At 37.1% G+C, this 26,867-nt stretch overlaps 1 protein-coding gene across 1 annotated transcript; it reads left to right on the top strand.

The window, feature by feature from the left end:
• The first annotated feature begins 218 nt into the window (after positions 1 to 218).
• Positions 219 to 26,787, top strand: LOC120626499. Its single transcript, XM_039894026.1, has 12 exons — positions 219 to 485; positions 5,571 to 5,619; positions 6,956 to 7,101; positions 7,730 to 7,810; positions 8,241 to 8,347; positions 9,749 to 9,928; positions 15,035 to 15,140; positions 18,384 to 18,423; positions 21,356 to 21,504; positions 22,723 to 22,821; positions 24,431 to 24,537; positions 25,556 to 26,787. Exons 1-12 carry the CDS (start codon positions 456 to 458, stop codon positions 25,770 to 25,772), a joined length of 1,311 nt encoding a protein of 436 aa, XP_039749960.1. The 5' UTR covers positions 219 to 455; the 3' UTR covers positions 25,773 to 26,787.
• Positions 26,788 to 26,867: the final 80 nt, after the last annotated feature.

The raw sequence follows: 26,867 nt of genomic DNA, 5'->3' as shown, positions 1-26,867 counted from the left end.
GAAACATAATCAACTGAAACCACATTCCAAGAATTGAATTTTGCATCTTGTTCGCGGTATAGAGCGTTCAAAGTGCCGCGTTTGCTCGACGCACTGACAGTTGTTAACAGGGCGGCGAGTTGTGATAAGAAATACTATAATATATTCGCCGGTATACAGTACTACGGTATCCATTTATATTGCTAGCGTTTGATTCACCGGCATCATTCGCACTTTAGTCCGGTCGGAACCGCACGCGATACAGTATTTATATATCAAGTATTTAAGAACAAGTAAATAATAAAAACAAGTGTTTATAACAACAAGTGAATAGTACACGAATTTTTACCATAATTTTTTTTTACTTATCATTTTGAACTAAGAAAATTTAAACTATATTTCGAATAATTTGCATAGAAATTCTGAATATTGATATAATTTCAAGTGGACCGGAGAAAATTATTTTAGTGGTCAAAATGCTGCCTGTGTTGAGCCTTATTGCTGTCGTAAGTAGTTTTTTTTTATTTCATTTTTAAGTCACTTCTGGCAACGAACGGCATATAAGAATACAGTCTCTCTATTCCCCGCGGGTGCCGTACGTGTAAGTGTATGACTAAGGGAATTTAAAAGAGAACGTGCAGCAGTATTTTCTCGCTGCTACTACTACCATCTACTGCGATGACTAACCTACTACCCAGCGTGGTGATTATGGGCAGTGTTTCCATTCAGGAGAGGCCTATAGTCCAGCAGTGTACTGTTAAACGAAATTTAAGTTAAATTAAAAAAAAAACAAAATTCATCTATTTCGAGTACAAACTAGGCCTTAATAAAAAACATTTATTTATTCTTTAAAATAATTGTTTTATAAATATAACCTAATATAAACTATTTAAAACTAAATAAAATCTAGAACGTCCTCGAAACCACCGCAGCGAGGCACAGTTATTAAGATGCTGGCAGCATTGCCCCTTTGGATGGCCAAACTAATTCGTTGGCGAAGGTAACTGCCCGCTCTAGGATCACCGGTAGACTTGATAACCCTTTTCGATAATTCTGGACCCCACGGTCCCAAAGTCTCTACTCCAAAAGGCACAGAAATGAAGCTCCTATCCAGGTTTTCATATTTACGTATCTTGGCCTGCTCGGCACTGGTAGCAGCCGCACCCACCATTGACGAGGTGGCCTGGATGTGTGATGCGGCTAGGGTATCAACACAAGTTGCATCCCACAGAAGTGACCTTCCAAGCCTCCAAGGTATGAGCGTAAACAACGTATAAAAGCTTCTATCCATCCCCACAAAGGATTTCTGTACTTTTCTCATATCACTCATTTATGTCCGTTTCTATTTAGTCTATTGTAGATGGGTTTAAGATAGTATCTATGAATTCAACGCACGTTTTGTTTCGGTATAGTTCTAGGCCTTAGTTTTGTGAGAGAGTTTTGCCGAGAAGAGCCGACAAGAAACTTAGCAGATTGCTCTTTTCCAACATCATTTTACAGTTTAACAATATGTACAATTTTTTCTATCTTGTATAAGGCGGAGATGCCTGCTTCCAAGTAGCCTTGTCGTTAAGGAGTTCATCAGTGGTGTATTAACAACGATTGATTAAATGTATTTTAATATATTGTTTAAACTTAGGTAAAGGTAGATCTAATATTTATTTATTTTATTTTATTTTATTTTTTCTTTAATTGGAAAACCAACAGTTGTAGATACTAACTAGTTAACAGATTGATTGACTTAAAACTAATAACAGGTTTCCACAGATAAGTCTTATATAAACAAGGGTACCTGATAGAACCCAGCAAAAACGCAGCAAACTATAACAAAGTGTTAAGTTTACCTAGCATGCAACAGTTTATCTACTAAGTTGCGACGTACACTATTCATATTACCATAAAATAAGTCAATTTCGGGGTCATTGTAAACAGAATTAAGAAGGCGAGAGACACGGATTATAAAGTAATTAAATCTATTCTTAGTTTTAGTTAAGGGTACGTGCAGAATCTTTTTATGCCTAGGTAATCGCGATACCTACGGTATCATGTTATAAAAGCTTCTACCCATCCCCACAAAGGATTTCTGTAATTTTCTCATATCACCAATTTATGTCCGTTTCTATTAAGTCGATTGTAGATGGGTTTAAGATAGTATCTATGAATTCAACGCACGTTTTGTTTAGGTATAGTTGTTTATCTTTAGAATAGAGCTAAAGAGTTGGTTTATTGTTTATTTAAACATGCTTATTTCTTAAATTAGGTAAAAATACGGCTTGTATTTGAATAACCTTTTCTTTTTTAATTTGATAGCTAAATTTTTGAGGACAATTTTAAGGGATTTTTTCACACTACGACTCTTAGAAGTCAAGGAACAAGGAAAATAGTAATGAAGAATGCCTAGCGAAACTGAGTATGTAGTTCGGGCTGGCGTTTTAAAGCTTGAAGCAGCTTTGAAACGCCAGCCGGAACTTCGTGCTAATAAAAATCATAATCACAAAAAAAAAATAGTATCTATGGATAGGGAATGAATGTGTGTACGCTATTATACTTAAAACAGATTGTATGCAGACGAAGTCGCGGACAAACGCTAGCAAACACATAAAAACGTATATACCACGTGTTCAAAATACATAAACAAGCGCGTATAATATTGAAGTACCTGTGTATCTATTTACATTTACTTTCTCAACGCTGCATTCGATTTCTCTTGGAAATGGGAGAGCGAAGTGGTCCTCTCATTAGATTAACCTGATTTTGCACTACTAGGACTAGAAATCTGTACTAATAAATATGTTAACAATGTAAAGGAGTGTCTGTCAATCCCGGTTGTCACTAATCAACAACATAACAGCGATAAGACCGCCTTTGCGCATTTATTTTTCTTGTATTTCTGTTTTCAATATTTATTATCTTTATCCCTTAATTGTGTGCAATAAATAATTTATCTATGTATCTTAACAGTTGAACCAATCTTGATGGAATTTATGATAAGATTCAAGCTCTCTATTTGCTTTCTCCATCTTATTTTACCTCTTGTAGCCGAATTAAAAAAAGATTCTTTCATTTCTCTTTACAAGCGTCCTTTTTCTGGGTTATAAAAATACCCTGTCCCATCCCTCTAATGTTTTTCTCAGGCTTGAGCTTGAGTTTTGAAGGTGAAACTTTAAATTACTAATAATGGAATTTCAGCTCGTAGTTTGATTGAATCACAGAGATCTGTGGTAGTTAAGATGTAGGTGCTAATAAATACACCTGATCGCAGTAAAAAAATATTGCACAAAGGTCCCCATTCACGGGCAATCCGTCGCACTGATCACGCAGATCTCAGCAATCCATCGATTAAAAACTATCGTCCATGAGATTGATCGCTGCGATTTATCACTTTGACTCGCGGTGCAAGACAAGCGGTTTAAAACTTAAGAAAGTGTACTTGTGGAAATCCAGATTGCACGTGCATCCTTGGCTAGCAATATGGTGTTTTTTTTTTGCCTTTTTTATTTAATCGCTTGACCATAATCACACCGATGATAAGCGATGATGCGGCCTTAAGTTAAGGGTGCTTGCATGGGAGAGGCCTTTTTACTCTTGATCCAAAGGACCCGATATTATAGGTATCGGGGAATATCGTAGCCGAAAGGGCTTTTCGGGTCTTTGTGGTACGAATTTGCAACGATCAAGACTCTTCGTACTATCCTATGGGTTGTTTACAAAGTAACGGTTTGACGGCCGATTGGCGCAATGGGCAGCGACCCTGCTTTCTGACTCCAACTCCGTGGGTTCGATTCCCACAACTGGACAATATTTGTGCGATGGACATGAATGTTTTTCAGTGTCCGGGTGTTTATATGTATATTATAAGTATTTATGTATATTATTCATACAAATATTCATCAGCCATCTTAGTACCCATAATACAAGCTACGCCTACTTTGGGACTAGATGGCGATGTGTGTATTGTCGTAGTATTTTTAACGGTGCAGATCCTTAGATTGCCTTGCAGTACAACGGTACTGATGGTGGAAAGGTGAAGATGCAAAATTGAATAGTTCTTGCGACGGATTGCCAAGCGAAGGATTTCCCGTGCATGGACCTCTTAATATTATGTTTGAATATTAAGCTTAAGTAATTGTGTATTCTCGCAACACAAATGTAATAAATGAAACCTTTGTAACGATTTATAACGATTATACATAATAGTCATTTATAACGATGATAAATTATAGTATAGATAGGTACATATATGTATTTTATACGTATGGGTACGATTTAATTAATTAGCTGGCACGTTAAAATATTAATGTCAGCTTTTTAGGTATGTCTAATACTATGTTTATAAATATGATATTTGTACAAAGTTATAATATAGAAAGTAATCCCTAGGTCCTTTTATTATTTTTGCTAGTTACTTGAACTATTTTTTTTTCCACCCTCTTTAGTTAAAAATATATTAGTTTGTATTGTGTTGTGACAATGGTACAAACATCCAACCATACTATTTTTTACATTCATAGTATAAAATTTTAATAAAATAATCATTATAAACTATATATAAATAATCGGGGTGGGCGGAGTTTTAATCCTTATAAATTAAATATAATATATATGCGTTTAAAGTAACTAAAATATCACTTGCTTCAACGGTGAAAGAAAACATCGTGCGGAAACCTGCATGCCTGAGAGTTCTCAATAATGTTCTCAAACGTGTGTGGAATCCACCAATCCGCACTGGGCCAGCGTGGTGGACTACGGCCTTAACCTCATCGTGGGAGGAGACCCATGCCATGTAGAGGGCCGGTAATGTGTTGATATGATGATAATGATATAGAATTGAAATATAAAAAGAAAAACTCCGGTTTAACAACTTATTACATGTCAGTAAAAGTACTTTTAGAGATACACCTGCACAGAGTTGTCATAAGGAATACACAGTGACAACCAATACTGATCAAATAGGTACACGGATTACTGTGGCAATTAATAAATAATACGTTACTTGAAACAATAACATTCTCAAAACCCCTTTCTTCTTCTTTTTCTTCTTCTTTTTCTTCTTCTGCTTGCGGCTCAGGTTCGCCTGGTCCCTGGTGTCACGTCGACCGGCTACGATCTATTGTGACGCCGCTGTCTAGATCTCCCAGCAAGCATTGGTCGCCACCAGGAATAGCAGCACTTTCCTTGCTGGAAGAAGTTTAGCATCCTCTGGTAGTATTATATACTTCCCCAAAAGAGTGCTGCGTTTGTGCATAAGCGTGGGGCAGGAACAGTAATAACCCTTTATATCACGCATAGTTACCGAAACCGCGGGTAACATCTAAGGGCTCGTTCACATAGAATCCGACTTTACAGGATCCATTTCAACTGATCCATCGCGTCGATTTTAACGACGATCCGACGGTACTGGACCTTCGTTCTTCAGTGTATCGTCTACTTTCTACGAGGATGGACGTTGTAAATCGCGGCTGTATGCAGCACACCGCACCCCGCGCACGCGAACGCGCCCTTAAAGATAACAATTAGTAAAACCATTGATTACCTACTTATTACTATATTTAAACATTATAACTAATTACATAATTAATTATCTTTCGCAGGTCATCGCTATTAACATACACAACACAGCAGCAAGCGTTATTAAGCCACGTAAGTTACTATTTATACTTAACCCTTTTTTTTTACACCGGGAAAAAAAAACGTCTATAAACAGAGCATCACTTCGCAGGATATGCGAGGAACACGCCGTGCGATGTGCCGCCATATCAACCGGAAGTCTATGAGTTAAGCCTCATGTAAAAATAGTTTATTTTATGCACATTATTGTCGGCCGACTGGCGCAGTAGCCAGCGACCCTGCTTTCTGAGTCCATGGCCGTGGGTTCGATTCCCACAACTGGAAAATGTTTGTGTGATGAGCATGATTGTTTTTCAGTGTCTGGGTGTTTATATGTATATTCTATGTATTTATGTATATAATTCATAAAAAATATTTACCAGCCATCTTAGTACCCATAACACAAGCTACGCTTACTTTGGGGCTAGATGGCGATGTGTGTACTGACGTAGTATATTTATTTATTTATTTATTTATGTTGTACAATCTATCATTAAGCTTTAATAATTTATATTTTTTATTTTTTTATTTTTTTATTTTTATTTTTTATTTTTATTGCGATGCTTGTCATAAAACAAAGTATGTAAAATCTCAATAAACCTATTCTTTAAGAAACGAGTGGAGGATCATTATTAATTGTTTGTTTCGGTGAAGCATCGATAGGATTTATTTCTATTACGTTTTCATTTGAATAACCTATTATGTGTAGGATTTTTGTCTATTATGTATTTTTAGTGTGTATACGTATGTATAAAAAAACGGTATTATAAATTACTAGCTGACCCGCGCAACTTCGTCTGCACCTAGAAAAAAACCTAGAAACTAATTGCAGCGCTACCTACCAGGTCGAAAAATTGGTCGAAATTTAACGGAGCTATGAAATAAAATTAATAAAAAATTTCATCCCATTTCCCGGAGGAAACTTATTGTTTATCGGGATAAAAAGTATCCTATATGTTGACCCGGTATATCAGCTACCACTATACCAAATTTTATTTAAATCCGTTCAGTAGTTTTCACGTGATGGCCGGACAGACAGACAGACAAAAATGAAATAAAAATCTGTTTTGGACTCAGTGTCGATTGTAAAGGTCCCCGGTCAAAATTTTCAAAATATATTAAATTTACAGAAATCTTCCAGTTACAGTTTTATTATAAGTATAGATACCACCATCCACCATCTACACAATTTTCTTAAAACGCCTTTGGTTGCCTGGAGGAGATCGCTATGAAGAGATAAGGCCAAATTATACCTTCTATCTAAGCCTTCTGATGTATTTGCATTATTTTTTTCTTTCATTTGTTTTATTCTTTTTCTTCGTCTTATTTAGGTAATTAGATAATTCATTCATTCTTTCTCTTCATTCAGCTGACATGCCAATTCAGTACCCTGAACCCTTGCGAGTGACCGTCGACGATGATGATGTACCAGCTTCCTGCAGGGACCTCACCTACTGCACAGTGAAACCTAAAAACTACCCTGAAGAGAAATTCAACAAAATGTTCAAAGACTATGTAAGCTACGAATATTTTAAAAGTAAAAAAAATACTTTAAATAAAATGCGTATAGGTTTTTGTATTTTATATCGATTTACCCGGGAGATTTACTCGTTCAACTTTAAAATATAGGTACTAAATATAAACTATACTACGACAATACCCACATCGCCATCCAACCCCAAAGCGTAGCTTGTGTTATGGGTAGTAAGATAGCTGATAAACATTATTTTTTATGAATATAACACACATAAATACTTATAATATACAGATAAACAACCTGACACTGAAAAACATTCATGCTCATCACAAAAACATTTTTTCTGTTGAGGGGATTGGACCCACGGCCTTATATTGTAAATACATTTATTATTACGTACCAATAAGAACTTTCAAATTAAAAATTACTATTATTATTAACAAAGAAATAGGTAGGAATTGAATAGGTATACAAAACACAGCGACACAACAGCAAAGAGCAGTTGACTGCATGTTTCCCGCTCGGCGGTCCCGAGTTCTCCCGATCGAGCCTTTCACCTCAGAGCGTGAAGGTTGAGCCTAACTAACTACCTACGGAAAAATCTGTAGGCGGTGCGCTAAAAGAAGTTTTTCTTGAAGATAAATCTAATATTGGGATATTTTATAGAAAGCTGCACCGCAACCGGTGATGTTACCTGAACTGACCAATAAATACGGAGAAGAAGAAAACTGCAATTCGATAATAACCGTAAGTTTCTTGTATGCTTCACTTCCTATGCTTTTTACTTATAGTATAAAAATTAACTGTTTACATTACAAAAAAAAGAGAAAATTCCTAACTAATATAATAATAGCTGAAGAGTTTGTTTGTTTGCTTGTTTACTGGAAAGCGATGATCTCAGGAACTTGTCCGATTTGATTATGATTTGAAATTGTTTCAGTGTTCTTTAGCCCATTTGTCCAAGAAGGCTATTTATCATTTAAAAGTTTATAAAAAAAATCGCGATAGCATATGCCTATCTTTTAAGGTTGACTTATACGCGGACGTAGTCGCGAGGGACCGCTAGTATTTAATATACACACAATATTATTAATTACTCCTGACTGCCCAACACGATCCCGCATAGCTCCCGTCCTCGCTAATGTAATAATCAAACTATTATTTTTTTAATTTTCAGAATGAACCTTTGTACCAAGTCAGAGAAAAGAGGCACAAGCTGTGGCGTACTGTAGTGCAGGCTCCAGGCCACGCCTACATCCAACGTGTATTACTAGAAAAGTGCAGGTAACTTTCCAAACTGTTTCCCCAAAATGGTGTTGAGTCCATAATTTGATAAAAGAAGAAAATTGAAAGTTGTTAAATATTTTGCTATGGAACCTGACTTACCGTCCATCATTTTTTTTCCCACCAAAATAACGTCACAAAAGGTAACGTAAAAAACTACCTACTAAAATAGATTCTTATTCCTGACATAATATGTTTTACTAATCTTAATATATATAAAACTCCTGTCACGATGTTTGTCCTCAATGGAATCCTAAACTACTTAACCGATTTTAAATTAAATTGGCACACCGTGAGCAGTCTGGTCCAACTTAAGAGATAGGATAGCTTAGATCTTTAATTATAGTCGCAATTTTATTTTATTGCAAATTATTTGTCTATAATTAATTGACATGTTATATATATACTACTATACTCATTTAAGGCTTAGCGATACTGAATACTTTAAAAACAATATCAAACGCAGACGAAGTCGCGGGCAACAGCTAGTATTATATATGTTTAATGGGGAGTATAAATAATTTATTTTATATAATATACAAAATTACACACAGTGCAGTGCTAGCTGCATCACACATCCAGGCCACTTCGTCAATGGTAGGTGCGGCTGCTTCCAGTTACGAGCAGGCCAAGAGGCGTAAATATAAAAAACCTGGATAGCAGCTTCATTTTTGTGCCTTTTGGAGTAGAGACTTTGGGACCGTGGGGTCCGGAGGCAAGAGCCCTTTTCAAAGAATTATCGAAAAGGGTTATCGAGTCTACCGGTAATCCTAGAGCGGGCAGTTACCTTGGCCAACGAATTAGTTTGGCCATCCAAAGGGGCAATGCTGCCAGCATCTTAGGAACTGTGCCTCCCTGCGGTGGTTTCGAGGACGTTTTAGATTTTATTTAGTTTTTAAATAGTTTATTTTAGGTTATATTTATAATTTTGTATATATTACATATTAGTTTAGTTAAGTTGTATAGTATAAAAATACTTTAGGGATAATTTGTAAGTTTAATTAATTATAGCTTTTACTATTTACTAGTTGCTGAATAGCAATATCAAAAAAAATATTCAAGTTAGTTTATTGCTTAAATAAGTATATATATATTTCGGAAACCTGTCACTTTTTACACCATTTTAAAATAAATCTTGGAAAGAGTGAATTTAGATAAAAAAGGGTTCCACCAAATTGTACTCTCTTGCTCTATGTGTATATATCTGTAATTACTTTTTCTTTGGTGTACAATAAAAGTGTATTCATTCATTCATTATCAACTATGGGCCAGAAAATCCGTACAAATGACCTATTTCCATCACTCGTCTATCGGTTGATATAAGGATGATGTGTGAAATGAATGTAAACTCAATATTTTTATAAAATAAGTATTTTTAATCGTATAAATTGTTTAATTTAGCGATGAAGGAGCGCCCTGCTTCGAGTCAATCTGCATGGCCGGAGAGTACAAGCCCGTCTGCAAACAGAAGTATTACACTTGGGAGTTACTCGTGTCTAAAGGGGACAGCAACGAAACGGAGAAGATCATAGCGGAACTGCCCGGCTCTTGCTCATGCAATGCCCAGAAAGTTGAATTGAAGTTCTAAATCGGCGTCGATATCTGTGAATCGACATTTAAACAACTTTATAATATTATACAGTTGTATTGTATGAAGAAATGTCAAAGATTACGTTACAAAATTACTGTCGAGATAAGCATTGAAAATCAAGAGCCGTGAGACTTAAGCATAGTTTATATAAAGCCAGTATTGGCTGCCAGTAGCTCGTGCTCGCAGTCGAAATTAAATTCTGCGCCAGCAGCGTTCCAAACACGTGTAGACAAACCGTATACACCGTATCCGTATCCGTATCATAATCAAGAGAATGCTTTTATCGACATTTCATTATATGCTAACGTCAAACGCGTGCACAAGACAAATTAATGTAGGAATTAATGGTCTAATCTTAACAAGAAAGGTCGGGACAGCGGTGGCTTTTCTGTTAAACTGGCGCCAGTACTGGCTTTGTATAAATCATACTTAACTTACTGAAATACAACGTTCATTTTTAACCGCTGGATTTTAAGTATGTAAACGTATTCTTAAGCGAAGATTACATTAAAACATCCAACCCGCGTTAAAGTAAAAATTTGCGTCCAATCACAAGATAACAGAGACAAAGCATGTTTTGAGATTGGTCGCATAGTTGCATGTCACAGCGGACACGAGCTAGATGCCCTGGTTTATCCTTAGCTTCAATGTTCTGTAATTTGTAAGGTTCTTAGGATAGCTTTAATATAACTGTAGTTTTACGTAAGCTAAAAAGAGGCTTTCTGATAATACATTGAAAGTAGCACGGTAGTTAATAGCTATAGCGTGTTATTTTATACAATAACTCTATAGCTATTTTGCAGCTAAAAGTTTTGTTACATGTAAAATCTGCGGTGCGCTGAGAGCGTATCTTGGAAGCTGTGTTATTTTGTAAAAAAATCTATATTACACTATGCAGATTTGTCTTGATCTGCCGATTAAATTAAGCTTCATGTGTAATGAGTATTTACCAAAGAGTCAACTACTTTGTGTACTCTTTGGATTATCGGCACGCAAGCAAAACCGAGAAGTCATACCGCAAACGGCGCGTCGCATACGGAGGGCGTACTCCGCTCTCCTCCACACCATACCCATGCGTTGCTTTCCGTACGGCTGAGTTGACTCACTATCATAGAAATCAGAATAGGAAACTAGAAATGATGTGTAGGACTTGTCGCCGCGAACGAGACTCGGAGCACTCGAATTTAAACAGAACTTTTGCGAATTTATTGGAATTTTAAAACTACATTGCCTTGCTCATGACCCTCACCGCTTGCGCGTACGCGCTGGGAGCTAAAGTTCCTTGTTAAGGTTTATATGCTCACTATAATATACTTATTATTTTGAATAACCCAATTACATACATACTTACAGGTTTATTAGTTTTATTTAGATATTAAGCTATTTATTTTATTTATTACTGTGAGATTTATTTTATTTATAAACAGAGATTTGCAAAAATATATTAATATTTGCTCGAAAATACTCATGTTGTAGTTGTTTTATAGTGTCTTTTTTATATTAAACGTTTTTTACGTCTTACACAGTTGTATCATTTAACCAACGATTATAATTATTGATATCATCATATTAAGGCTGTTTAATGTACTACTGCGAGACTGGCCAACGAAAATACTTACACTGGCGATTTCTTAAATCGCTTCAAACAGTCAAAACGTACGAAGCGCTCACTCCTCACATCATCCACGTTTCTGATACGTACCGCTAAGGTTTTCCTCGCTCTTCCAACATCGGTGTTCCTGCCACATACAACCTGAATGTCGTCAAGGCAAACTGAATGGCATGTGAATAGGAATTTCCTCGCGCTTGCCTGCCAGCTTAGACCTCATCAATAAAAAAAAAATATATATATATATACTATGACAATACCACTACGCCATCTAGCCCCAAAGTAAGCGTAGCTTGTGTTATGGGTACTAAGATGGCTGGCGAATAATATTATGAATAATCTACATAAATACTTATAAAATACAGATAAACACCCAGACAGTTGTAAATCGTACCCACGGCCTTGGACTCAGAAAGCAGGGTCGCTGCCCACTGCGCCAATTGGCCGTCAATGCTCTCCATCAAGCATGATAGTAATCAAGCGCAACCAATTGTAGTAAAAAAAATGTGTTAAGTATTTGTACCTAAATGAAATACCAAATGCATCCCTCGGACAACTCGCAGCCCTGTGCAGTTCACAATATTTGGTGACTTCCCTGGCACAGTGAGGAGTCTTGTAAGTTTGAGGTCTATGGTAACATCCCATACAGGGTCAATTTTGGATTAATAATTTCGTATTTTTCTCGGGTTTAGCGGGAGGTCGTTTAGCTATTTAGCGTACCGATACGATGTCGCGTAAAACCGATTAGGAATATGGGTTCTAATAGAACTGCCATACTTCTAACAGGTTAGCCTGCTACCATCTTAGACTGCATCATCACTTACCAGGTGAGATTGTCAAGGGCTAACGTGAAGTGGAATAAAAACTTAAAAAACATGGGTTTTATAGTTGTAACTACAACTGCTAGGTAGGTCATACAGTGTATCTGGATGTACTAAATGTTGGAACGACCTACCTCCGCCATTACGAGATATCAGCATGTCTAAACTCTCTTTTAAAAAGAAATTAAGAGAATATCTTCTCCAACAACAAAAAAATCTTTTTACAAACAACAACAAGTAACAAAATATTATATATGTATACAAATCTTTTATATTATTTTAATTTTTATTACACATTTTGTTTGTGCTTCCTTAACGCATTATGTAAACAACCAATCTGCTTGGTTTAAGATATAAAGTTAGTTGGAAAGACAAAGAGTAACATAAGCTACTTTTAGTCAAAAAATATCTTATACCAAAGAGTGTTTTATAGGAACATTCGTATTTTTACCCTTCCTTCACGTCCTAACCAAGTAATTAAATAACTTATTCACCGAGTGCAGTACCGCGGCGCGCAGTTAGTACCTAATATTCAACAAGTAGGTAGGTATACTTACAGGAAAATTTATATCTGTAGTTCAAGCTAATCTTTGTTAAGACATCAACTATATATACTCTTGCTAACGAGCTAATTTGTGTGGGTATTGTCGTAATTATTGTACCGTATACGTCCCCATCCACATACAATCCGACGCAGCAATCGATTGCACGCAGATCGCAGCGATTCATCTCTTTAAAGCTGTCGTCAACACACATGCAATCAGTCGTTGCGATCAATCGCTATGAATCGTTTGCATCGGGACATGGAATCACAAAAGGCTAGTGTAAGTAGTATGAATGACAGTCAGTATCTGGTTTAAATAGTAGGTATATGCAATCTGCATGGCGCTTGTACCAGTAACTTGCGCTAGTACCTTGAAGCAGTTACTTTTGCATATTGAATGATTTTTTTATGTGTACGGCCGTTAAATTAATGCCATAGTACTCCTAATGGGTTTCAACGCAACATGGTACCGGAGGATTGTTCAAATACCCCCATTGCAAATAAAGGGTCCATACTCGGGGGATACAGTGCAAACGACGGATTGCCACGTGTATCGATTCCTTCAGGGGCATGCGATATGCACATACCCACTAATCACTGACACACCAGTTACTGACTGGGACATTCTACATGCACGAGCATTCCGTGAAACCACGTTCCGTTGCAAACGAGGCATAGCCATCAATTACAGCAAACGATTGCACGTGTGTGCACGGAAGTTTTGAGGCTCTGGATTGCTGCGATCTGCGTGCAATCGATCGCTGCATTGGATTGCTTGTGTATGCGGCATTTTATTCAAAATTCATATATTTCAAGTATGCTTACGCTTTTAGTTTGTCTGTTTGTAGTGACTCTACCACCGGTACTGCTAGGTAAAATAGGACATGTAGGTATGCCAATAATGATAGGATTGCCCAACTCATTTTTCACTTCGCTTCGTACACTGGTAAGGAGACGAACTAGACAAAACACTTTATTGCACACAATGGCACGCTTACGGGCATTGGGCATGCATTCGTAATGATAACAGCCAAATCGGTTCAGTATGTCTAAAATGCGTGCTGCGCGTAATTATCGCATACTTATCTAATTATGTCTACCATTTTCTCATCCTATTTATATAAGACAAGACGAGATAATAGCTGGACACAATTATCTCGTCGTCCTTATCCTGCAGGCTTTTACAAGTTTTATGGCATAAAAAATGGCATACCGACACACATCATATCAACCCATTATCGGCCCACTACAGGGTCTCCTCCCACAATGTGCAGTGAAAAGTGAATGTGGTGTCAATTGTTTATAGCAACGATAATATATATCAAACAAATAAAATTAAAATTTTCTTTTGAAAAATGCAACCATTCCATCAGTATTTCTTACGACGTTGTCACGTTCAACTATCGTCAGTAAGCCGACTTTACAGACAACCAATTTTTTTTAGATGTTTGTTCTATAGTAGATCTGCAAAGCAGTTTAACAAGTTTAGTTGTTCTCAAGTTTTTTGTGACACAGCTGTGACTTGTGTCCGGGGAGGTACTTGCTTACGCTTATTGCTTGTGCTGCTAAGCAGTTGTTGTGGACAGGTCTGCTGAGTGAGGTTGCCGATGTAATTACAGACACATGAGGCTTAATACCTACGCCTCAGGTTTTTCGTTAATCGTTTATATGCGTATGTTTTCCATTTGTAAACTATTAACAATACTTTAAAAATTCGATGCCACGATTCACTTGGCCTGACTCCAAAAAAAGTTTAACTGTCTAATATAATAAAAATATATCCTTATTTTATCAAAATAAGCGTATACATTTCATGAGTGTGAAGCCCTGTGTCGGTAGTATAAACTGTGTTACAGGAGACAGTGTATTCCCTATATCTATGGTCTTATTAACAAACGTTTGATAAGACCATAGGTATAAACAATATATATATAAACAACTTTAATATTTATAATACTATTATATATATATATATTTTCTTTTAATATTTATCTTATTAGTTATTATTACAATGTTCTTTAGTGTGTAATCTCTCATGTATATTCCTATTGCTTAGGTAACCTGGAAGAGATCACTTTTATTGATAAGGTCGCCTTTTGCCTCTAATTTTTTAACGTTACAGACTGATAATGACCGGAATCATGCATTCCGAGGCACGGATGAAAGGCCAAGGCCCAATTTTTATATCTCCGAAGTGGGTCATCAAGTTACAAATGTGGATCGTTTCTGTAAAGTGGTATATATATATTTATATATATAATGTATAATAACCTATATCTATAATATATATATATATATATATATATATATATATGTAAGTTACGGATACGGATATTTATAAATATGCATATGTGTGTATATTTATTATCAATTTGGCTTCATTAATTAGTTTCATACATATATATATAAATATAACGGGTTAAAATGGGTGAAAGTTTGTATGCAAGATATCCTTTTTATCATTATTATATTAAAAAAACAAAATCTATTCTATGGGCCTTTAACCTGAAAATAAAGAATTGTTATAAATAGATAGTTTATAAATTATATGCATTCAAAACTTTAAATGAGTCATTTAAGTTTATGTATCGTACTGTGTGTCGAGAACCGTTAGTCATCTTATTTGGCTTCCCTTAGACGCAGAGGTAGCCCGCACTGCAGAAAAGGTCCGCGCGGTTTTTATTCTCGCGATTTGCACGTAGGGAATTTCACCTAACACTCTACAACACTTCTCAACAATTTTTCCTAACGCGAATAAACTTCCTCGCGATTTTCGGTCAGTTGTTCTCGTTCTGAAATCATCCTGATCGCAGAATTGTCACGGTGTTGCTGTTTTTATTACTGTTCAATTTTACAGGCCTGACAGCTAAATTAATTTCTTTATCAGTATTATTTTTATTATTAGGATTAAGATTTAAAAAAAACGTTGGAAACATTATAAACGTTTATAACAGGAGAATTGCATGAAACGGCAAAAATCCTTCTCTTATACGAGTTATATATACATTTCAGGGTATGCAGTGCTTTTGTGCATATATGAAGTGCACGCCACTGGGTTAAAGGAGCGCTATACTATACAGTAGTCTACCCAAAGAGATTTTTTGCGAGAAAGCTAAAAAAGCATTGTTTAATTTTTTTATAAACGCGCCACCTTTTATTTTATTTTACAACTAAAAGCTGTTATTAGTTTAAGCTGCTAATTCTGTATCACACAAACTAAACGATATATTACCACTTCTTTATGTTAATTTTAATTTCTCATTCAGTGAAACTGTTTCTTTTGAGAACAAAGTTCTTTATATTCTGTAAACCTAAATAGCGCGGTTTTTTTTTATAGTGCGGGCTAGCTCTTAGCAAACATGGTTCGATTCTCACAGCTCACTCACTGGTCACTCAGTCAGTTTGCATCCTACATCTAGTGTGAGTGCACGTCACTCAGATCAAGTTTATTTACATATTATTGTAATTTGTAATAAAATAAAACGTGCTTCTATTTCAAGTGCCCTTTCGATGTTTTAAAATGTTGACTGTTGCGGCTGCTTTTGTCGTGAGTTTCATTCTTTATTTTAAGTTGAACTTTTTCTTCTTTATAAGTTACGATTATAATCTGTCATACATTATAAGTAATAACCCTTTTAGTTTTTAACTTAACGAGTATATTTATTTATTTTGTATACCTACTTAAATATAATTTATGTTTTAACACTGTTTTTTTTATTTATACACTTTATTCTTACACCACAAAAAGAAAAAGAAAACAATGGAAACAACAAGAGGAAACTTAAAAAGTAGGATACAAAAGGCGGCCTTATCGCTTAGTAGCGATCTCTTCCAGGCAAGCTTACCTTGTATAGGTACCTACTGAACAACAATGGAATAACATAAAGTGCATGTGAAACTTTGAATAACTATAATTCTGATTATAATTAAATTACTTGTTAGGTTTTTGTAGTTACCATCTTGTGAATGGTCTTTGTGAGATTTTTTAATCATTGCTTATTAGGTGTTGACAGCCGGTTGGCCCAACACTGCTTTCGTCCGCCCGCTTTCGTATTTATATGTATTATATTCATAAAAATATTCATCATCTATCTCAGTACCTAAATAGGGATGTGTGTATTGTTCGTATTTATATTTAGGTATAGAATATTCAGTCAGATTTGATACGTCACATTCAGAGCTGCTGGCATTCACGTTCGTCAAAAAGTCATTGTAGACATCCATCTCAAAGAAGAAGAAGAAGAAGAAGGGTTAATGTTGCCAGTAGTTTCTACCAAATTTGCCTTGCTTGGGAGATTTTTATGTTTCTTCTAATTTGGAAAAATCAACATTTTTCCATTTAAAATTATGTGTATCGAATAAAATCTTCGGTGCAATGAGCTAAGCAACATAATAAATTAATTAGTTATTCATAAATAAAAACGTATTAAACGCACGTTCATTACAAAATACAATTTATGAATAATAGGGCATTCTATATAATGAAAAGCAAAACTAGGCGCCTAAATAATAACATCGGCATCGTATCTATCTTTATCTATATTTTCTATATTAAGAACTAGCGAAACGCCCTGGCCTTGCACTACCTAGAAAATTGTGTGCAAAGGCGGTCTTATCACTTAAGCGATGTCTTCCAGACAACCTTTGACATACATACATTTTATCACTTAAGTTTCATTTCATTGTTACTTCATTTAAAGTTTTCATCGTCATCATCATCATAAAATCAACCCATTACCGGCCATCTACAGGGCACGGATCTCCTCCAACGATTAGAAGGGGTTAAGGCCGTAGTTCACCACGCTGGCCCAGTGCGGATTGGTGGACTCCACATACCTTTGAGAACACTATGGAGAACTCTCAGGCATGTAGGTTTCCTCACGAATTTTTCCTTCACCGTTGAAGCAAGTGATATTTTATTTGCTAAAAACGCAGCTTAGAAAAGTTAAAGGTGCGTGCTGGAATTCGAACTCGCCTTCCCAAAAATTAAGTGGAAGAAAGACAAAGTTTTTATGTGTTTTATTTGTCTAATGAGATTCAGGTGCATTTGTTTTGCCTGTTGTTAATGGTTAACTCTACTTTAACTTCATCAGTTGTACCCAAAAGAAGGGTTTATTGATGTGACACATCTATAGGCGGAGGGTAAACCTGATTGTTGGCGTGGCGACAAAGGCCATGGCGACGCATCGCCACGCTATTTAATTGAATTTTTGTATTTCGTATGTAACAATAAAAAATAATATTAATTAGGTAATAAAACAGTCATTAACCGATATACAAAAATGAGTGGTTATCGATTTGGTTGTATTTTTTTTTATTTGTGGAACAAATTTGAAATGCTTTAACTTTTCATTGTGCAATATCTGCAATAACTTACAGAGAACAATTTCGATGTTTCACATCTGCCAGGCGTCCCGTCACGACTCACGGTTTTTTTCTTTCAAATACTTACCTATTCATGTTTATTACAGGTTTTCTACATACCCTTCAGCACAGCAGCTGCGACCACAAGTAAGTAAGAAGACACTATAATTAATGAGTGCTGATCACATATTTTGTCCAGTGGGTAGGACTTCGACTTCACTTTCGGGGGAGTTCGAATCCCAGCACGTACGTTAACTTTTCTAAATAATGTGCATTTTAAGCAATTAAAATACCACTTGCTTCAACGGTGAAGGAAAACATCGTGAGGAAACCAGCATGCCTGAGAGTTCCCCATAATGTTCTCAAAGGGTGTGTGGAGTCCACCAATCCGCACTGTTCCAGCGTGGTGGACGAACTTAACCCCTTCACAATGTGGGAGGAGACCCGTGCACTATAGTTTGCCGACCGCGTTTTTCTTTCACGTGATAAAAAGTAGTCAATTGATTTACAAAACTTATCACTGTTTAAATCAATTGATTTAAACAGTGATAATTGACAAAATCGCGAGCTCGTCTGTAAGCAAACAGGGCCCCCTTAAAAACAATCTTCAAAGCTTGCTATGGCTTCGTGCTGAGGCGGGACCCTATTTGTCCACACGCTTACGTTCTGTACATACATGCCAGCCTAGGGCCCACTTCGCTGTGATATTGGAGTCGTGATTGACGGGGTGCACACAGCGTGGGGTGTACACTTGGATATGATATTTAATCAGGGCCGAAATTAATTGTATTTTTGTTATTCATATTTTTGTATATCTATGTGAGGAATGATGAATGAATGAATGAATGAATGAATGTACTTTTATTGCACACCACAAAAAGTACATAGAAATAAAAATAAGTATAACAAAATAACTTATACAATGATGTGGATAAATAAACAATTTCTTTCCTATATATACAGTGGACCCCCGGTAGTCCGGCCCCTGTCTAATCCGGCACTCCCTGTAATCCGACATGGTCTATTATTTATTATGTAATATGTATGTATAAAGCATCTTATCATTGGATCTGTAATTTCTCGGATTACAAGGTACTCTTTTGTAAAAAAATCCGGACTATAGGGGGTCTTAGGCAGTACTCTATAATCCGACGAATTCGATAGTTCGACACTGCCCTGCAAAATGTTTGTCGGACTACCGGGGGTCCACTATATTAGTCTCCGTCATTTCAACTTTATGCCAAAAATCAAACCAACTCTGAAGAAATTGCTCTTACAGAGTTCATTTCATTCAGTCAAAGAGTATTTAGTGCACAAAAATATTTGACTAGATATATATATATACACCTAATTACCTATACTGATATTATACTTAATATTATGCTTTTTAATTTCCCACGATATTTTGACGTCGCGCGTCGATGTGATCGACAAAATATGCGTAAAACACAAAATGTTAAACATATATACCTATATAAGTGTTTAGTACCTACCATACTTATTCTGCTGTTAGGCCCTGATGTTACGTATGGCCAATACTTCTTTACGGATGCGAATCCTGGACCATCAAAGAGGATCTCAGGAAACGTCTAGAAGCATTCGAGATGTGGGCCTATCGACGCATGCTGAAAATTAGTTGGACCCAAAAGGTTACCAATTAGGAAGTCTTGCGATGAGTTGGTTGTCAGCGCGAACTTTGGAAGACCGTCGAAAAGAAAAATGTTGCTTATCTAGGGCATGTGCTTCGGCATGATAGATACAGGCTACTGCAATTGATAATGATGGGCAAAGTTGCTGGAAAGTGACGCATCGGTCGCAAGAGGAAGTCTTGGTTGCGCAATATTAGGGAGTGGACTGGGATCGCGAGTGCCGCCCAGCTGTTTAGCCTCGCGAGAGAAAAGGAAAATTATCGAAAACTGACGGCCAACCTTCACTAGTTGGAGAGGCACCTGAAGAAGAAAGGATACTTATTCTTAATTGTGGGAATATAACGGAGAAAGGACAGCAGCGTCTTCTGTGATACTACTACCACGTACTGTGACTTGTCTGCCTAGCGTGGTAACACCCTTCCGTTAGAAGTTCTTTTATTCCAGTATTGGATTGTTATAGGCTGATAGATTGTACTTATGTAAGTAATTCTCGGATACTTAAGAGTGTTTTACCCGTACCTACTATTTTGCTTAAAAGTAATTTTTTTTTTTCATTTTGTTGTTAACTCTGTGTGTACGCCGAAGCAACTACGTATTATCTCGGTCACTTGTGTACTTATAATTCATCGGTTATTTGACCCACGATTGTTGATAACTTTACTTTTTAATAGATGACCTGGTGAACCTAGTAACACCATAACGCCATCTATTGAAATTTATCAGAAGTGGCAATTCCCATTCAAAAGTTAAAAAACTTCCTTTTTTAGATTGGTCTGAGATGTTCGCGGGCTGACGTTAGACAGTTATATAAAATCCATACCCCTAATTAGTGTTGACCTATGGTTCAGAAACATGGTCCCTAACTATGAGCCTCAAGGCTCAGTCACTCAGTGGGCGATGGAGAGCTATGTTAGGAGTATCTCTACGTGATCAAATCATCAGTAATTAGGAGATCTGTGGGAGAACTAGAGTTACCGTCATAGCTCAGCGAGTCGCGAAGCTGAAGTGGCAATGGGCGGAGCACATAGCTCGGAGAAAGGATGAACGTTGGGGGTCCCAAGGTGCTGGAATGGCAGCACCGCCCCCGCACTGGTAAGCGCAGCGCTGATCGACCCCCAACGAGGTGGACAGACGACAATGCCGGCTGCTTATTGCCCCCCTACCGACAAAGTCATATTTCTAACAGCCCACTAATATCTTAGAACTGCATCATCACTTATCCGTAGGGCTACCAAGCGCGCCAGAAGAGAGTTATGTGTAACCATTATCTCGCCTATCTCTATAGAAGAATACTAGTAATGGGTAGAGATAATTATCTTGCGGTGCGCATGCTAGTCCTCCAAGTGGGATTCTAACTGAGACCTAACTTTCATTCGAAATAAAAAATACCCATATTGCTTTAATTTATTTTCCATATTTTTCGATTTCAGCGAAAACTGATAGTGCCATAAGATATCCTGGTCCAGTTCACTATGCCTTCGATGACAGAGTCCATGAATCCTGTAAAGACCTTACCTTCTGCACCATTAAACCAGCTGACTACCCCGAGGAGAAGTTCAACAAAATGTTTAAAGACTATGTGAGTAACTTAAACAACGTGTAAGTGAAAACGCTAATAATACTTCACATGGTTTAGAGGTACTTTATGTAATGTCTCTGAGACTTATCTTAGAAACCGAAAACGCAAATAGTTTTTACCACTGCCATAGTTTTTACTGAAAGAAATCAGATACAGCCCTAACATCACATGCTTAATTACAATCAAGTGACTCCTGCCACTTTATTAAATACGCGTCCCGAAGCGTAGGTACTATGCGCGTTTCGGTCTTTTATAATCAATAGGGTTGCCATAAGTAAAAATTTAGAAAGTTTTTTATTAGTTTGTATGGAAAAATAAATATTCTTCTTTTGATTTTATATTTCTACAGGGTGATTCTTTGTTAAAATACACTTATGCAGTCTTCAACAGTAATGCTGTTACACGTTGTATAATCTATAAGCGGTGCTAGTCCAGTGGGAAGGACTTCGGGGCCGAGTACGAATCTCAGCACGCACCTCTAGCACAACTTTTCTAGTTATGTGCGTTTTAAGCAATTAAAATATCCCTTGCTTCAATGGTGAAGGAAAATATCGTGAGGAAACCTGCATGCCTGAAAGTTCTCCATAATGTTTTCAAAGGTGTGTGATGTCAACCAATCCGCACTGGGCCAGCGTGGTGGACTACGGGCTAAACCCCTTCTCACTGTGGGACCCGTGCCCTGTAGTGGGTCGATAATAGGTTGATATGATGATGATGAGTATCTGTAATCTGTATATATATATATATATATATATATATATATATATTTGTTAATTGCATTTCCGAATAGTCGAGCAAATTTAAAAGAAACATTTATTGTAACGCAAGCCCAGCTTTTTGCTTCTATTGTAGTACCGCCTCTGCATATTTATATACACATATATATACATATATATATAACCTAAATTTGCTCGACTATTCGGAAATGCAATTAACAAAATAATTAACACTTGATAGCAATAAGGATATAAACACAATGTTTTAACTTTTGCACAATAATTAATGGACAAAGAGTAAACTCTTTTCCAGTTGTTGGAATCGAACCCAAGGCCTTGGATTCAGACAGCAGGGTTTCTGCCCCCTGTGCCAGTCGGCAATTGTTATTAAGGTCCTTTTTATTTTCACTATCTGTGGTTAACGTTCTTACTCTCTCTCCACGCTTAGGTGATGAAGGGCCGATAGGAGACTGAAGACTTATTAGTTTATTATTTTTTACAGAAATCACTGCCTCAACCGACGTTGATAGAAGAGTTACAGCCTGATGACAACCGACAAGGGCATCCTAATGAAGAGAACGACTGTCAGAGTATAGTGACTGTAAGTGGTCAGTGCCTTACGTACTACTACTGCCTTACTGTAACCATTCGTGAACAAAAGTCTTCATAATTGACGGCCGTTTTATTGGCCCTCACACATCTCAGTGGCAAAAAATGTCGGCCTTCTTAGGAAACCCGCAAATATTTGACTACAAAACTAGTGAATGGCAAATATTTAATGGTAAAATTCAGTGAAATTACAAAGTATCGGGCGAAAACATTAAGATTGGAGTTCTCCTAACTCACCTCACCGAAGACAGTAACAGTTTTTGAGTAAACCATTGCCATAGTTTTTACTGAAGGAAATCAGATACATTATTCGGTTAGTTACACAAAAATAATCAAATCATTATATAAAGGACACCTTAAACCAAAACCATTTTCCAAACTATTTTATTCCGTTGATAGCTATATCTATCTCGTTTACTCGTGTTACATAATTATAAGTAATTGATAAACGTGACTGAAGTCCACAGAAACCAGTCAGCTCCAACCACACTCTTAATAACATCAGATATGATGGCTATAACGATTATTTTGTAATTGATATACTAACTTTTAAGATCTTCGTAGGTATACCACAGTTTATCCTTGTATACTATACTATACTGCTAGACTGCCAACAATGCAGATAATCACATGCGGAAATAGTTGTCAAGGTCACCAGCAAGTTGTGGGCACGGAATATTATATTTTTTTAATACTCTATCCGCGCTAATAGTGATGATCGCGTAGTGTTAGGGACTTCGGCTTCACTTTCAGTGGCCCGAATTTGAACCCCGGCACGCAACTCGAACTTTGTTAAGTTACGTGCGCTTTAGGCCATCAAATATCTGATAAACGACTAAGACACCGGGAGGTATCTATGCATCGTTCAAGTCCATGTAGGACTGAGTTGCATCGATAATGCAGTCGTATTTATATCAAAATACCCACCAACTCAATGTCATGAATATGAAAAGTTTAATTATGTACCCACTTTTTAAATTTACTGTAACATTTCACTGGCTTGCAGGACGAAATCTGTATGCCTGAGAGTTCTGTTAATGTCTGAGTTAATGAATGGTCAGATTTCCTCACAAACGATACATATACTTACCGTAGTAATTTTTTTATTCCACTACAAGTTTGCTCTTGACTGCAATCTCACCTGCTGGTAAGTTATGATGCAGTCGAAGATGGAACCATAAAGAAAAGAGTGGGTAATGATTGCATGTATTGGGAATACACATGTGATGATGCAGCACACCTGTTTCACTGCCCACGATCCGAAAAATAAAGGGAGAATGTGAAGAAGTAAATAGGAAGTGAAATAAAAGCAGAAAACCTAACCTCGATAATGGTGATAAAGGCATCAGAGAAATGGAAATCTATAAAAAAATACATCCAAGATAATAAAAGTAAAGGAAAGGGACGAAAGAGAGGGAAGGTAAAAGGGCATTGACTTTAGTGGTAGGCCAAAAGGCCGGTACACTAACATTTAGAAGGCAGGAGGGGTTTTTAGTCGGCAGGCGTCCGGCACTATCTATAGGGATGAATTTCCCCTCGAGAGAAAATTCAAAAATTCAAAAAGTTATTTATATAACATATTTCGTATGCTTTATTTCCAGTATGAGCCACTGTACACAGTGCGGCATAAGAGGAATGAACCGTGGCGCACAGTCGTCCAAGCGCCTGGACAAGATTACGTACAACGCGTGCGGTTGGAAAGATGCTCGTAAGTCACGGTTTTTATGTTTCTTATCAGGCATTAAAGTATATTTTGTAATATTCTTCATTTAGGGCTGTCTTCCTGCTGGGAGAGATCACTTTATCGATAAGACCGCCTTTGCACACGTAAACTAGCTTTTGAGTTTGTCTAATGTTCTTTTTTTTTGTTTTTGTGCATGAAACTAGGAATTCAACCAAAGTCGTAGATGGCTCGCTAAATGGCTCTTTTGCGTACATGAATAGTAGTGCAGTAGTCAGAGTAAATTTAAACTAGAGCTACGAGGGTTCATCATCATTGTCTTAACCATAGTACGGCCTATGTCCACGGCCATAGGCTTTTGTAAGGATTTCCACTTGTTACGGTTTTGGGCTGCTTGTACCCAGCCTCTCCCTGCGACTCGTTTTATGTCAGTTTGGAGTCACCACTCCAGCACCTTGAGACCCCAACGTCCATCGGTCCTCCGACCTATGTTCCGCGCCCATTGCCCTTTCAGCTTCGCGTCTTCTTGAGCTATCGGTAACTCTGGTTACTAAGATAGGAACGAAAATGATGTTAAAGATATTTCTAAAAACTGAACAGAAACTAACATAACTGAACAGAAAATAACAATAATAGAGAGCTTTTTTATTGGCATCACGATATATTATTAAAGGTTGCTTTTTTTATTCCACAGTAAAACACACACTTGATGATACTTGCTTTTTTTTAAATGAAACAATACTCCTTATCGGTTTTACCACAAACCGTAGCCTCTTATCAGACCGTCCAAGAGTAAATTCAGAAATTATAAATTCCGCTGGGGATTTACCCTGTGACCTCCCAATTAGAAGACCACATAGCTCACCACTGCGTAGTGGCTTTTCGTACATGCGCAAAAGCACTGCCTACCCTAACATTTTAAATGTAACTCTTATAGGAGGTTTTCTCAATGTAATGGCATCAAAAAAAACTATGTGCTCGCAATTATCATTGCGCCAAGAAGGCCATCAAAAACTAACTAATAACTATGATTTTGTGATTTCAGAGAGCCAGACGGAGCGTGTTTCACGAACTTTCCGCAATCGCCGGAATTCGTGACGTACTGCAAACAAAAGGTGACCACTTGGGAGATACTGGTCGCCAAGGGTGACAACGACACGGAGAAAATTAAAGCGGAGTTACCCATTTGCTGCTCCTGCCACTACCGGACCGTGGACTTCGCGAATAGATTCGGAATACCTGGAAATAAAATTAAAAATTAACTGCAGATAGAATTAGAAATAATAAATAGTTTTAATGCTAAACTTCAACCCTCGTATATGATGCTGCTAAAAATGACGATATGATGCTGCTAAAAATGACATGATGCTGCTAAAAATGATGATATGATACTGCTAAAAAGAGCTCTATCACCGTGTGAATTAAATTCGAAATATTACTTCACAAGATTTAGAGTTACATTATTTACTGTCTCTAAGACTTATCTATGGAAACGAAACGCTAATAGTTTTTGATTAAACCATATTACAATAATAAACGTTATTTAAGCATTTGCGCAGTGCTAACCCAAGTTCTGACATTTTAAAGGTGCTGTCAGTTGTAAAACAACACTGCGTTATGGTGGAGGAAAACATTGGGATGAAATCTGTATGCGTGAGAGTTCTCCATAATGGTTTCATAGGCATGTGATGTCTACACATCCGCACATGGTAAATGTGGTGGACAAGGGTCTAAACCTTTCTCAATCTGTCAGAAGACCCGTGTCCTGCAGTGGGCCGGGAATGGGCCGACGATGATGACTGTTTCTTTCTTTACGCCAAGTTTTTCGTTTACGGAAAACTCTTGGGCCTAAAGATCTCTTAGAAAATGAAAACGACGTGCCAATGCGTAAATTTTCTCAAGGCAAAGCCAAAACCAACGCGTTCGGCTATTGTTTGTGATGTGTAATTTTGCGACCTACCTGCGAGTCATAACAAGCCTTTTGCTCAAATCGCGTATTGTTTTCAGTCATTAATTTATGTGCCAGCTTGAATATGGGCTATAAGCTTTGGATTGACCCCTTGTCTGTAACAAAAGACAACACGTGAGAGTGACCAACTACAAATTTTAAGTAGTTTTATGGCCCACTTGATTCCGAGTGGAAAACCATCGCCTATAGACAGAGCAACGCTTCGCAACCAAGCAAGTCCTAGAAAGTGTCGCACTGTCTATCCATCATCATATCAACCCATTCCGACCCACTAAAGGGCACGGGTCTCCTCCCACAATGAGAAGGGGTTGAAGCCGTAGTTCAACAGTTTGAGAACGTTATGGAAAACTCTCAGGCATGCAGGTTTTCTCACGATGTTTTCCACCAC

This window comes from Pararge aegeria, chromosome 9 (assembly GCF_905163445.1).
Source record: "Pararge aegeria chromosome 9, ilParAegt1.1, whole genome shotgun sequence".
Taxonomy (NCBI): domain Eukaryota; kingdom Metazoa; phylum Arthropoda; class Insecta; order Lepidoptera; family Nymphalidae; genus Pararge; species Pararge aegeria.
This window is presented reverse-complemented; position numbering and strand designations above follow the sequence as displayed.

What these genes read in the sequence shown, in the direction of transcription:
- LOC120626499 (XM_039894026.1), top strand. Translation starts at nt 456, where the DNA reads ATGCTGCCTGTGTTGAGCCTTATTGCTGTC. An exon ending in TGTTGAGCCTTATTGCTGTC is followed by an intron (nt 486 to 5,570) that starts GTAAGTAGTTTT and finishes TATCTTTCGCAG; the next exon opens with GTCATCGCTATTAACATACA. An exon ending in AGCAAGCGTTATTAAGCCAC is followed by an intron (nt 5,620 to 6,955) that starts GTAAGTTACTAT and finishes CTCTTCATTCAG; the next exon opens with CTGACATGCCAATTCAGTAC.